This window comes from Heterodontus francisci, chromosome 6 (assembly GCF_036365525.1).
Source record: "Heterodontus francisci isolate sHetFra1 chromosome 6, sHetFra1.hap1, whole genome shotgun sequence".
Lineage (NCBI taxonomy): Eukaryota > Metazoa > Chordata > Chondrichthyes > Heterodontiformes > Heterodontidae > Heterodontus > Heterodontus francisci.
The window spans coordinates 54,192,095-54,206,496 of record NC_090376.1 but is presented as its reverse complement, the minus strand read 5'-3'; the positions used below and the strand labels follow the sequence as shown (position 1 = coordinate 54,206,496).

The window sequence follows — 14,402 nt, the reverse complement described above, 5'->3', positions numbered from 1 at the left end:
GTTCCAGAAGTTTGACCCAGCGACACTGAAAGAACAGCAATTATTTCCACGTCAGGGTGGCTTGTGACTTGGAGGGGAACTTGCAGGTGGTGTTCCCATGTGTCTGCTGCTCTTGTTCTTCTAGGTGGTAGAGGTCAGGGGTTTGGAAGGTACTGCCTAAGAAGCTTGGCGAGTTGCTGCAGTGCATCTTGTATATGGTGCACACTGCTGTCACTGTGCACCAGTGGTGGTGAGAGTAAATGTTTGTTTAAGGTCTTGGATTAGGTGCCAATCAAGCAGGCTGCTTTGTCTTGGATGATGTCGAGCTTTTTGAGTGTTGGAGCTGCACTTATCCAGGCAGTTGGAGAGCATTCCATCACACTCCTGACTTGTGCCTTGTTGATGGTGGAAAGGCTTTGGGAAGTCAGGAGGTGAGTTATTTGCCAGAGGATTCCCAGCTTCTGACCTGCTATTGTAGCCACAGTATTTATATGGCTGGTCCAGTTAAGTTTCTGGTCAATAGTAACACCCAGGATGTTGATAGTGGGGGATTCAGCAATGGTGATGCTGTTGAATCTCAAGGGGATGTGGTTAGATTCTCTCTTTGGCAATGGTCAGTGCCTGGCACTTGTGTGGCACAAATGTTACTTGCCACTTATCAGCCCAAGCCTGAATTTTGCCCAGATTTTGGTGCATGCAGGCACAGACTGCTTCAGTATCTGAGGAGTTGAGTGGCAAGGAGTTGCGAATGGCACTGATCAGTCTTCAATTAACAGTGAGTCTCTCCACTTTTCACCTTAATTTGGAGGGAAGGCCATTGATGAAGCAGCTGAAGATGGTAGGGCCTCGGACACGACCCTGAGGAACTGCTATGAGCAGTGACCTGGTATATATGTTCTTGATGTGGGCTGAACAATGGAATTACATAGATGCCAATCTCCTGCTTTTTATGTGGTCACCTTGGCTTTCGCTGTCCAGGTTCATTTGGCATGGGGAGGAAGGGCTAGAAAACTAGACAGTTGACAATTGCATCTTGCCTACGACACTGTGTTCATTCATCAAAGATGTAATGGTTTCTATGCAGGTTTATAAAAATTCTCATAAGTAAAATAAAATAATTAACAGGCTGAGCTTTGTTTCATTATCCCCAGCAGTTACTAAAAGCTCACCCATGTCTTGAGGCTCTGAGGAATTAGGACTGCTCATTAAGTGAAGACATCAATTTTCCTGCAACATCTTTCCCTTTCTGATCCTAGAACAATTGGATCTCGCCACACAATTCAAAAAGTGTTACAACACATCCCCTGATATAGTCGTCAAACTGCAGATGATACAATGCCTGGTGAATTTCATATTTTTCCAACTCCCTAGTGGTTGAGAACTGCATCTCAAAGTTTAGAGTATTAATAACAATATTCATAACCAGTCATTTGGTAGTACAGAACTTGAGTATTACTGAAAATAGAGTCATGTTGTCGAAGCTTTTCGTCTTGCACTCATCAGGAAAATCCGTAAGAATATCAATGTAAGGGGATGCAACAACTTTATACTGTATGAGAAGAGTGCTGATTGGTTGGCACGTGAACTCTGATAGAGGCATTACCATGGAGAATGCACCAGTTTATGGTTACTGACAGTTAACTCTCCAGCTTTGTTTGAAATTTAAACCAGCAGCTTGACTCTGGTCAAGGCATTGCCCTGAGGAATGAGCCAGTGAATGGCTGTCACTTATTTTGTTTAGCTAAAACAGGCGCAATGTGTGTTTTTTTTTTTGCTGGCTGCAAAGAACAGGGCCCTGAGTATTAATACATGTAGCTTCCAGTACACGCAAATGTGCCACACTGTGAACCATGTTGAAACATAAATCTATGCTGAGGAACCTACAGGGAAATCTATATGGAGTCTAAGTCATAGTAGTTCTGTAAATGGTGAATTGCAGTTTTATTCTAAATACAGAAGTACTTAAGTGACTTTGGATAGTTGTGCATTTGTCTAACAAAAACCTGTTGATTATGATTCAGTTTGACCTTGCATTTTACAGGAAAGGAATACTATTGAAAGAGCTAGAATTTATGGTTCAACAACACCGTAATGGAATTGCTAAACTCCGAAAGGTACTAAAGGGGAAGATTAATGGTTTAGACTGTGCCATAAATGTTGCATTGGAGGCCAAATGTGTATCTCGCACAGCCTATTATAATTCACAGCAGGTAAGACTTTGATACAACAAGATTTGTAAGCTGCATTATGGAAATCTATTTAGTCATTTAGTAGTACAGAACTTGAGTTTTGCTGAAAATAGAGACGTGTTGTCGAAGCTTTTCGTCTTGCACTCATCAGGACAATATGCAAGAATAACCAAAGTAAGGGAAAACAGCAACTTATACTGCATGCGATGAGAGTGCTGATTGGTTGGCAAGTGAACTCTGATCGGTAGAGGTGTTGCCATAGCGAATGCACCAGTTTACGGTGATTGACGGTTAACTGCCAAGCTTTGTTTAAAATTTAAACCAGGCAACTTGACTCTGGTTAAGGCATTGCCCTGAGGATTGAACCAGCGATTGGCTGTCACTTATTTTGTTCAGCTGTAACAGGTGCAATGTTTGTACATATTCTTTCTCTCTTCAAAGAACAGGGCCCTGTTGTATTAATATATGAAGCTTCCAGTATGCGCAAATGTGCCACACTGCGAGCCCTACTGACAATCTTAAATTGGTTGTCAGTGTAACCATTAGCACAGCGTAGATTATTTAGCAAATGATGTCCAATCGTGGAATCTCATCTAATTTTGGACACTCTTTTGAGTTTTGCAAGCACAGGCTGGTTGGGTGATTATTTCCAAGAGATTGAGGAATGTGTCCCATTAAAACCTCCAGTTTATCAGGAGGGTGTAGTTAAATTTGATAACTAGCAGTCATTCATGTATATATGGATGGTGGTGGTGTTTTGCCTTTGTGTCTTAAATCTGATTAGCTTCTGATGAAGGGTACTGTATCCAAAATATTATAACATGCCTTTGCCGTTTACAAATGCTAACCGACCTGTGTATTTTCATCATTTTCCATTTTATTTCCTGTTTTCTGATTTTAGATTATTGAAAATTTGAAATACTTAGACCAAACAAATAATATTGTAGAGGCACTGGAATCTAGAACTGATCTGACGTAAGTGCTTGCTTTAGTTTGGACTCTCAACTTTTGATAAAGGAAAAAAGCACACTTTTCCTTACAATGATCATTCATCCACAATCATGCTAGTTAGGGAATGAGGATATTGACCCAGCAATTAAGGAATAGCATAATATGTCTAAATCCATATGGGAGGTTCCCATGATATTGCTGCTTCTCAATGGTAAAGGCTGCAAGGCTGGGAGGTTTTTATTCATTCATGGGATGTGGGCGTTGCTAGCAAGGCCAACATTTATTACCCATTCCTAATTGCCCTTGAGAAGATGGTGGCAAGCTGCCGCTGCCTTGAATCACTGTGATCCAGGTGGTGGGTGTAAGTATACCGGTAGTGCTGTTCAGTAGAAGTTTTGAGCTAGCGGCAATGAAGGAATTACGATACATTTTAAAATCAGGATGGCGTGTGACTTGGAGGGGAACTTGCAGTGTTCCCGTGTGCTTGCTGCCCTTGTTCTTCGAGGTGGTGGAGGTCGTGGATTTTCTGATGGTAGATGGGGTGCCAATCAAGTGAGCTGCTTTGTCCTGGATGGTGTCGAGATTTTGAAAAGGTGCTGTAGCTCATTCTGTGGCCAGCAGCATAAACTTACCCTGGCCTCTTCTAGTCACTCCCTGACTTCCACCATGGCTTGGCTGTCAGAATTCACTCTGTGCAGCCCTCCTGAGTCCTGAAGTTACTGTGACTTCGATGTCAACAGCCCTTGACTTTTCAATGTAAAGTCCTTGTAAATTTTTTTTTCAACTTGCTGCCATTTTTAAATTTCATATACATACTTAGAACATGATAAACTTATTGTTTGCAATTACTAAACCTACTTGGAATAATTGTTAGACTTAAAAGCTAGGTTCAACTTATTGCAATATTGATGAAATGATATTAAATTTAACTTCATTATTTATGGGCAGCCAGAGGGAAAAAGAAAAGATTCCTATTTGTGGTTGCTGTGAACGTTCCCCCCTCGCCCCCAACCCAAACACTGGAAAGCATGTGTTTGTAGAAGAAGAGTGCAGATGAGGTCAGGATCTGTGTGAATGTCCAACGACCTGCTGATACTTGACCAAGTTCACATCAAGGGTGACTGCTTGAAACCAGTTCTAGAGGATAGTTGGTACTCATCAAACCATGATCCCAGTATGAGTTAGCACCTTCAGGAGATGGAGGGGGAATGGGAAAGTATAGTTTTCTGATTCCGCTGTTAATTTTCATTGTTTTTTTATTTCAGATTTCAAATTCAACCTGGACCAGTAATATTGGGCCTTGAAAATTTAGGAAAAATTGAATTAGGATCAGAAAAGTAAGTAGATGTTCAATATTTTTTTGAATAAATTTGTGTATTACTTACTCATTGCATGCCATGATTTTGAAGTAGATGTAGTCCATGGGGAAGTTGTCCATTGCCATATAGCAGGTTGTTTAAAGTCTCTGGTCAAAGTGATTTCCCTTTACATGATTGTGATGTCTTCCAGTGGCACAAGGCAGTATTCACAACAATTGCACGAGTATAGCATTTTGAATGTAGAGGCATTTGTAGATTAAGAGGTCAAAGAGCCAAGGCAGGGCAACTAGAGTAGGGGTGATGGCTGTTTGTGTTTAACACAGAATAGGATGTGGGTGGTGGAGTTTTAGAAAATTTGAAGTTTGTGTAAGTCAGGAGGCCATTGACCAGGGCATTGGAGAAATAGAATAGAGATAATAAAAATGTGAATAAGGATATGGAGTAGGACTGAAATTTAGGTGGGGAGAGGTAGATGTTAAGAGAATTAAGTGGTTTTTGATAATGGGTAGGATGTATGATTTAAAATTCAGCTTTAGATTGATCAGGGTACCTAAGCAATCAGATAGGGAGGAACATGAAGTCAGTGGTGAAGGAAATTGTAAATAGCTTCTTGCAGAACCAGCAAATTTTAGGGTCAAGCCCTATGCCAAGACTTAAGCACATATTCTAGGCTGGCTACTGTTTAGATGAGACAAGTTTAGGGCCTATCTGCCTTTTTTAGTAGTTCACGTGGACGTGCAAGATCCCATGGCACTATTTGAGGAAGACCAGGAAGTGTGCTATGTGCCACTGGATGACACCCTGGGCCTCTCCTTCCCCACTATATCATTATCTCTGGTTGGTCTGTCTTGCCGGCGGGCCAGGACCGACCCACTGAAGGTGATGGAGTCTGGGACATTGGCTGTCGAGTATGATTCTGTGAGTATGACTCTTGCTTGACCAGCATGTTGGACAGCTCTCCCAGTTTTAGCACAAGTCCCCAGATGTGTGTGAGGAGGACTTTGCAGGGTCGCCTGGTTTGGGTGTGCCTTTGTCCTATCCGATGCCTAGGTTGATGCTGAGTGGTCCATCCCGTTTTGTTCTTCTTCGAGCTTTCCTTATTGGTTTGATGCAACTGAGTGGCTTGCTAGCCCACTTCAGAGGGCAGATAAGAGTCCAGCCATGTTGCTGGGGGTTTGGAGTCACGTAGGCTAGACCAGGTAAGGATGGCAGATTTCCTTCTCTAAAGAATTAGCAAACCAGATGGGCTTTTTATGACAATTTGGTAGTTTCATTCCAGATTTATATATTTGAATTGTGGGATTTGAAGAATATGAATTGTCGCAGGAGAATTAGTCCAGGCCTTTGATTACCAGTCTAGTAATATTACCACTGCTACCATTTCCTACAATAAATGCAGGTTCTCTTTCTTTTATCTAGGCCAAAGTAGATGGATGATTGTACACAAACTATTAAAGCACTCTGTTGTGGTTGCCTTTGTTGCAGTGGTCAGCATAACCATGCTTTGTTGATTAGATGTACATGATTCATAATTTTATGGTCTCCCATTTACCTCAGTTAAACTGTTCATGACAACGGGGCTGTTATGAGTCAGGTCCACTCCAGAGAGCTTTAAGGAATAAAAACATGACCTGATGTGCCCAAAAACGCAACCTATCCAACTGGGTTACTACATTATCGCCTTCAATAGACAGACTTCATTTGTGGACCAGCAGGGGCCTGGTCCCATGATTTGAACCATCTAAAAAAAGCAAGTACCGAGTGGCCGGGAAAAATAAACCTGTCCCGCCGCGTTTGCCTCCCATTTTCACCTACAATGACTCACTACTGGAATGTATTAGATCTCAGATGTACTCTGAAAGGGCAACAAAATAGTCCTAGTTATTTAATAAAAAGATGTTATCTACAGAGTGATCTTTATAGAAACATACCAGAACTGGAACTTGCTGAGAATATGACAGCAAATACTGGTGCATGAATAATTAATTGTAGAAATGCACAGAAAACTCTTTGCTCACTATATTTGAGTTAATGAAAACGAACAAACTATTGTGCTGTCTCATTCAGTGTGCTTCTATTTGAAGAGAAGGTTGAGAGGAGATTTGATAGAGGTATTCAAAATCATGAAAGGTCTGGTCAGAGTAGATAGGGGAAACTATTGGCACTTGTGAAAGGATCGAGAACGAGAGGGCAAATTTAAAGTAATTGGTAAAAGAAGCAAATGGGACATGAGGAAAATCTTCTTCACGCAGCTGGTGGTTAAGGTCTGGAATGCACTGCTTGAGTGTGTGATGGAGACAGCTTCAACTGAAGCATTCAAAAGGAAATTAAACTGTTATATGAAAAGGAAGAATGTGCAAGGTTACGGGGAGAAGGTGGAGAAGTGGCACCAGATGAAATGCTCATTAGGAGAGCTGGTGCAGATGTGATGGGCCGAATGGCCTCCTGCACTCTAACAATTTTGTGATTCTAATTCTGTAATTTGCATTGACAAAATATTGTAAGAAACATTCAGGTGTTGGCAGTTACAATGTTAAATGTATCAGCACTTGTAACTTTCTACTATATATAATTGAACAATACAGTGTGATCCTGCCTGTTGTTAATTGTCCAACCTCCTTTATACGAACATGAGAATTAGGAGGAGGAGGAGTAGGTGTTACGGTCCCTCAGGGCTACATTTCCACATCAGCTCCACTTTCCTGCCCTATCCCCATATCCCTTGATTCCCATATTGCCCACCAATCTATCAATCTCAGTCTTGAATATACTCATCGACTGAGCATCCACAAAGCTCTGGGATAGAGAATTCCAAAGATTTGAAACCCTCTGAAGAAATTTATCCCCATCTTGGTCCTAAATGGCTGACCCCTTATCCTGAGACTGATTACTAGACTCTCCAGCTAAGGGAAACAGCCTCTCAGCATCTACCCAGTCCAGCCCCTTCAGCATCAATGTTTCAGTTAGATCACCTCTCATTCTTAACACCAAAGTATATTCGGCCCATTCCTCATAGAACAGCCCTCTTAACCCAGGAATTAATCAAGTGAGCCTTTGTTGCACACCCTCTAAGGCAAGCCTATCCTTTCTTAAATGTTAATTGATTCTCATACTGTCTGTAGGTTTCTCGCTTTAAGGACAGAAAATAAATCATCAAATGATATTTTTGGAAAAATGACAAAAGAAAACTGTCCACTTAGAGGAGAACAGCATCTTGCAAGCTGCAAAGTTGAATCTTCTGAAAAAAAGCAGAAGGTGGATTCAATAATGCACCATGATGTGAATGAACTGGTTGGGGTTGTTGCTCAGCTGGGAAATAGTCCACTAATAAGGGAAAAGTCTTCATTAAACAATCAGAACAGACTATCCCCCTCAAGTCAAGATACAGATGTTATTGTTGAAGAAATCTTTGAAGATGACAAGACAAGTATGTATTACTGTTGATTTACTTTTTATAGGAACATAGTTTTATGATGGGATCCAGTTTCTTCAATGTTGAAATATCCATTTTGAATGTATAAGCCTCTACCACCAAGAAGGACAAGGGCAGCAGATGCACGGGAACACCACCACCTGCAAGTTCCTCTCCAAGCCACACACCATCCTGACTTGGAACTATATCGTCGTTCCTTCACTGTTGCTGGGTCATAATTCTGGATCTCCCTGACAGCACTGTGGATGTACCTACCCTACATGGACTGCAGAGGTTCAAGAAGGCGGCTTACCGCCACCTTCTCGAGGGCAATTAGGGGTGGGCAATAAATGCTGGCCTAGCCAGTGATGTCCATATCCCATGAACGAATAAAAAAAAAAGCTTATAAAGGTCACTTCCAAAATATGGAGCATTTGGTCCTGAAATTACAGTGCACTCTTCTGGTAAAGTCTTGAGCTTCTGTCGCCTGATTTGGTCAAGTCAGCTCCATTAAATAATGGTAATATACTCCCTGTGCGATTTCTACGCACAGAAGCGCTATGGCTTAAGGTTGGCTTGGAATTTTAATGCATCTCTCTAGTGTTGCTTGATGGCAAGTTTTTTTATTTGTTAAATGAAGTAAGCCAGGATGCTTAATTACCCTAAGCAAAACAAAATTTTATCAATCTTCAATTTTATATGGTTTTATATTGAATAAAATTAGAAAAATGTTAATCTGTATTATCGAATGAAAAGCCAAGCAATGCAAAATCTAACTTGCAAAAACAAAGTTGCAATTGTTCCAACTTGAGTGGAATTTAGTTACTAAACCACATGGTAGCCAAACTATCCAAACTTAAGGAGTATAGAGTCCAAATCCAGAGAGATTGTACCCACGGATATTCAAAGAAACTCAGGAGAAGATAGCAGAACACTGGTATTCAAAAAATTCAGTAGAGAGAGGAATAGTGTCAAAGACTGAACAGTAAATGTAATTCCTATCTTCAAAATGAGAGCAAGCACTAACCCAGGAAACATAGACTACTTAGTTTAATGTAGGAAAGGTGCTAGGACAAAAGCAAAATACTGCAGTTGCTGGAAATCTAAAATAGAAACACAAAATGCTGGAAATACTCAGCAGGTCTGACAGCATCTGTGGGGAGAGAAAAACATAGTTAACATTTCAGGTCAATGATCTTTCATCAGACTGGAAAAGGTTAGAGATCTAATACTTATTAAGCAAGTAAGTGGGGCTAAGAACAAAAGGAAAGGTTTCTGATAGAGTGGAAGGCAGGAGAGATTAAATGACAAAAGGATAATGGTACAAGGCAAAGGAGATAGTAATGGGACAAGGAAAGAAACAAAAGATGGATCTAGTGAAGGTGTAAATGGGAAAACAGAAATATAACCTGCAGTTGCTGTCCAAAAACATCATAAGCACTAAAAAGGGGGCAGAGGTAATGATCTTAAACTGTTGAACTCATTGTGTCTGGAAGGCTGTAAAGTGCCTAATTGAAAGATGAGCTACAGTTTCTTGAGCATTCTATGACAATTCTGTGATTCCATAAAAGATTTTGAGCCGCAGGGGAGGGGACTAGCTGAGTTGCTCTCGCTGAGAGCAGTATTGGACACGCTGGGCCTAATGGCCCCCTTCTGTAGTGTAACAATTCTAATGATTCTGTTCTATGATATGGTGTAGGAAACCAAGGATGGAGAGGTCAGAAAGAGTGTGGATCAGAGAATTAAAATGACAGGTGACTGGAAGCTCAGTGTCTCACTTATGGACTGAACAGAGGTGTTCTGCAAAGTAGTCACCCAGTCTGCATTTGGCCTCCCTAATGTAGAGGAGACCTACATCATGAGCAACACATATGGTATAATAAATTGAAAGAAGTATATACAAACCATTGTTTCACCTCAGAGAGCTGTTTGGATGGTGAGAAAGGAGGAGGTTGCATCTCCTGCACTTGTGTGGAAAGGGGAGGGGCTGTTGGGTGTAATTGAAGGTTGACCGGACCTTTGAGACCATTTCATTCCCCAAACTTCTCTCAGCCCACCTCCCAGAACCACGTTAGGGGTCCCCTTGTCCACACATCGTGTCCCACCAACCTTCATATTTAATGGATTATACTCCGCCATTTCCACCACCTCCGTTGTGATGCTATCCGCAAAACAAATCTTCCCCTTCCCCTTCAGCATTCCGAAGGACCGTTCCCTCTGACACCCTGGTCTGTCCCTCCCCTTCCCGCAGCACTTTCCCATGCAAGCATATTAGATGAAGCACCTGTCCTTTACCTCCTTCCTTCTCATTGTTCAAGGCCCCAAGCATTTCTTCCAGATGAATTAATGATTACCTGTACTACTTGCAATTTAGTATACTGCCACGCTTATGAGAAGTGCGCCAATGAAAAAAATACAAACTAGTTATAAAAATTGACGTTTTATAAAATGGAAAATGCTGCAAAAGATGACGTATATTTGAACATTGCGGCACTGCTTGTTTAGAACAGGGATGCCTAACCAGGTTGAGAGGTGTCAATTACCCCCCATCTTGAGACATTCCTGAATTAAATGGTTCTTCTGAAACAAGATGTGAAGCAGCCACATCCTGGACCACTGCCAATCACTACAGGGAAGAAAATCCCTGTCTCCCAGTGGAGGTGAGATGTGAGAAACTTTTAGCTTTAAAGGTAGCTCCCTGAAGAGAGAGAAAGAAGCATCAAAATGTTGTCCAGCTAAGAGCTGAGAGAAAATACAGCAAGCCAGAAGGGAGGTGTCTTCCTGTAAAGTCTACATTTTCAACTTGTGCCACAGTGAATTGGAAGTGATCCCCTGTCTTCAGACTGAACTTTCAACCAACAAAGAAATCTACAAACACCTCAGGCCTGCAACGGGAGAACTTGACTTCCAAGAAAATTCAACAGGTTTACTGTGAACCCTGAAACCTACCTCACTTGAAAACCACTTGCCTCTTTTCCTCTCTGTCTCCTCTTGTGTGTGGATGCAGTTATGGCAATTTCAGGATAAGGCATATTGCTCAGTACATAATTAATCTTCTGTTTTAAACTTACTAGAAAACCTGTTGCTGGCTGTTCATTTGATAAATAAAACACAGGGAAATGGGTTAGGTTGGGATTGAACAGTGGGAACCACCCACACCCCTCACCACGTGACCTCAACAATACTGTTTGCTGCTCACGATGCAGACCCTCTACATGGGGGAGATAAAATGCAGATTGGATAACTGCTTTGTGTAACAGCTCCATCTAGTCCAAAATGTGGTCACCTGTCATTTTAATTCTCTGTTCCACTACCACTCTAGCCTTTTGTTTTGACTTCCTGCGCTGTTCCAATAAGGAGCAGCACCTCATCTTTCAGTCAGGCACTTTACAGCCTTCTGGACTGAACATTGAGTTCTACTATTTCAGATCATAACCACTGCAACCATTTTTTAAAAATTGTTTTTGGATGGCAGCTGTTGATTCAGCTTTTCCCATTTACAGATCCTCTGGACTCTCCATTTTGTTGCTTTACTTGTCCCATTACCATCTCCTTTGTCTTGCACCTTAGACCGGGGCAGCGGAGGACCTGGGAGGAGGTGGTTCCGCAGTGGGACCTGTGGAAATAAAGAGCGGGGCTTGAAGCCCTCACCTACCTCAGACCGGGGCAGCGGCAGTTGGCGAAGGGCTCTGTTTGGTTGGCGTGTTTCCTCAAAAGAGGAAAAAAGCTGTGACATCATGGGAAATCTGTAAGCTGATTGGTTGACGAGTAATAGCTGTTATTACCTGTAAATAGCTTTTAAAAATTAGGAAAAAAAAGTTTTCTTAAAACCTTCAAATAACTACCTTGTAAGTGATGAGGTTAGTACTACTAAGGTTTTGTTTTAATTAGTGAATTTATTAATAATTACTTAGAATAGTGCTGTTTGGGCAATCGGGCTGTGATTTGTATGTGAAGGATTTTACTGACTAGGGGAAAAGAGGTGCTCTTTGCAGTCTTTTCTGCCTTTTCAGCCTCCACAGTACAGGGGAAGAAGCTGATTGGCAAGTAACTGGTAAGTTATTCCACGTATTACATTAGCAATAGTTAGTTTGTAAAGCTAATTAATAGCAGGACAGCTCTGCCAAGCGGAATGTGCCTCCTGTGCCATGTGGGAAGTCGTGGACGCACCACGTGTCCTTGACAAACATATCTGCAGCAAGTGTCGCCAGCTACGGAAGCTTGAGCTCCTGGCTTCGGAACTCTAGCAGCGGCTGGAGTCACTGTGGCGCATCTGCGAGGCAGCGAACTATGTGGGTAGCACTTTTCAGGAGGTGGTCACCCCGGAGCTTAAGAGAGTGCAGGCAGAGGGGGACTGGGTGGCTGCCAGACAGACAAGAAGGTCAAGGCAGGTAGTGCAGGAGTCTCCAGAGGGCATCCCACTTTCTAACCAGTATTCAGTTCCTAGAACTGATGGGAGAGAGAGTGCAGTGAGAGTCATGACCAGGACACCATGGGTGACTTCAGCTGTGCAGGGAGGGAGGAGAAAGGACAAGACAGCAATAGTGGTAGTGGATTCTATAGTTAGGGGAACAGATAGGCGTTTCTGTGGTCGCAGACGTGGTTCCAGGATGGTATGTTGACTCCCTGGTGCAAGGGTCATGGATATCACCGAGCGGTTACAGGGCATTCTGGAGTGCGAGGGTGCACATTGGTACCAACGATATAGGAAGAAAGAGGGATGAGGTCCTGCAGGCTGAGTTTAGGGAGTTAGTAACGAGATTAGCAAGCAGGACCTCAAAGGTAGTAATCTCCGGATTACTCCCAAGGCCACGTTCTAGTGAGTATAGAAATAGGAAAATACACTAGATGAATGTGTGGCTGGAGAGATGGTGCAGGAGGGAGGGCTTCAGATTTCTGGGGCATTAGGGCCGGTTCTAGGGAAGGTTGGACCTGTCCAAGTCGGATGGTCTTCACCTGAGCAGGACTGGGACAAATATCCTTGCAGGAAGGTTTAGTAGTGCTGTTGGGGATGGTTTAAACTAGCTTGGCAGGGGGATGGGAACCTGAGTGCAGTCTTAGGACAATTTCAGGGCAGGGAACAGGAGGCAGAAAATTAACGAGTGACTCTGAAAGACAGAAGAAGCAAAGGTTAAAAAGTGTGCAGCACAGGAATTTGGCAGTGTTAAAGGGTATTTATTTAAATGCAAGGAGTATACTAGATAGAGCCGATGAGCTGAGGGCACAGATAGACACATGGCAACATGATATCGTTGCTATAACAGAAACGTGGCTTAAGGAGGGGCAAGAATGGCAACTCAACATCCCTGGATATAGTGTTTTCAGGCGGGATAGAGAGGGAGATTTAAAAAAAAAAGAGGGGTGTAGCATTATAAGAATAACAGCTTTGAGGAGGGATGATATGCTAAATGAATCATCATTTGAGGCCATATGGGTGGAGCTCAGAAATTAAAAAAAAAAGAGGCATCCACACTACCAGGAGTGCACTATAGACCCCCAAATAGTGAGAGGCAGGTAGAAGAACAAATATATAGGCAAATTTATGAGTGCAAAAACTATAGGGCAATAACAGTTGGGATTTCAGCTACCCCAATATCAACTGGGATATAAAACAGTGTGAAGGGCACAGAGGGGACAAAATTCTTGAACTGCATTCAAGAGAACTTTTTTAGCCAGCACGTAACAAGCCCAACGAGAGGGGGCGCAATTCTAGATTTAGTCTTCAGTAATGAAGCTGGGCAAGTGGAGGAAGTAACAGTGGGTGTCCATTTTGGAGATAGTGACCATAATACAGTAAGTTTCAGCATAATCATGGAAAAGATCAAAGATAAAACGGGAGTAAAAGTTCTAAATTAGGGGAAGGCACGTTGGAAGATACTAAGAGGTGACCTGGTGAAAGTGGACTGGATACAGCCACTTGAAGGAAAATCAGTGGCAAACAGTGGGAGGCATTCAAAAGCAAGATACTACACGCACAGTGTAGGCATGTCCCCACAAAGAAAAAGGGTGGTACTGCCAAATCTAGAGCCCCCTGGTTATCTGGAAGCTTACAGGGTAAGTTGAAGTAGGAAAAGAAAGCTCATGACGATCACAAAAATCTTAATACTTTAGAAAGCTAGAGGAGTATAGAAAGTGCAGCAGTGAAGTAAAAAAGGAAATTAGAAAAGCAAAGAGAGGACATGAAAAATTATTGGCAGGTAAAATTAAGGAAAACCCAAAGATGTTTTCAGTACATTAAGAGCAGGAGGATAACTAAGGAAAGGGTAGGGCCTATCGGAGATGTACAACGGAACTTATGCGTGGATGCAGAGGATGTGGGCAGGGTTCTTAATAAGTTTTTTGTCTCAGTCTTCACAAAGGAAAGGGTTGATGTAGACATTGTAGTTAAAGAGGAGTGTGAAATATTAGTTACGATAAGCAAAATGAGACAGGAAATACTAGAGAGTCTGACATCCTTGAAAGTGGATAAGTCGCCAGGTCCGGATGGATTGCATCCCAGGTTGTTAAAGGAAGCTAGGGAGGAAATAGCAGATGCGCTGAGGATCATCTTCA

The 14,402-nt window shown here is 42.3% G+C and overlaps 1 protein-coding gene across 1 annotated transcript in view; it reads left to right on the top strand.

The window, feature by feature from the left end:
* The window catches only part of rnf17 (ring finger protein 17), a 209,787-nt gene that overhangs the window by 80,033 nt on the left and 115,352 nt on the right, over window positions 1-14,402 (top strand). The window contains exons 12-15 of the mRNA XM_068033701.1: window positions 2,021-2,189; window positions 3,070-3,143; window positions 4,385-4,456; window positions 7,561-7,865. Of these exons, the coding sequence (XP_067889802.1) occupies window positions 2,021-2,189; window positions 3,070-3,143; window positions 4,385-4,456; window positions 7,561-7,865 (620 nt within the window). The remainder of the gene's footprint in view (window positions 1-2,020; window positions 2,190-3,069; window positions 3,144-4,384; window positions 4,457-7,560; window positions 7,866-14,402) is intronic.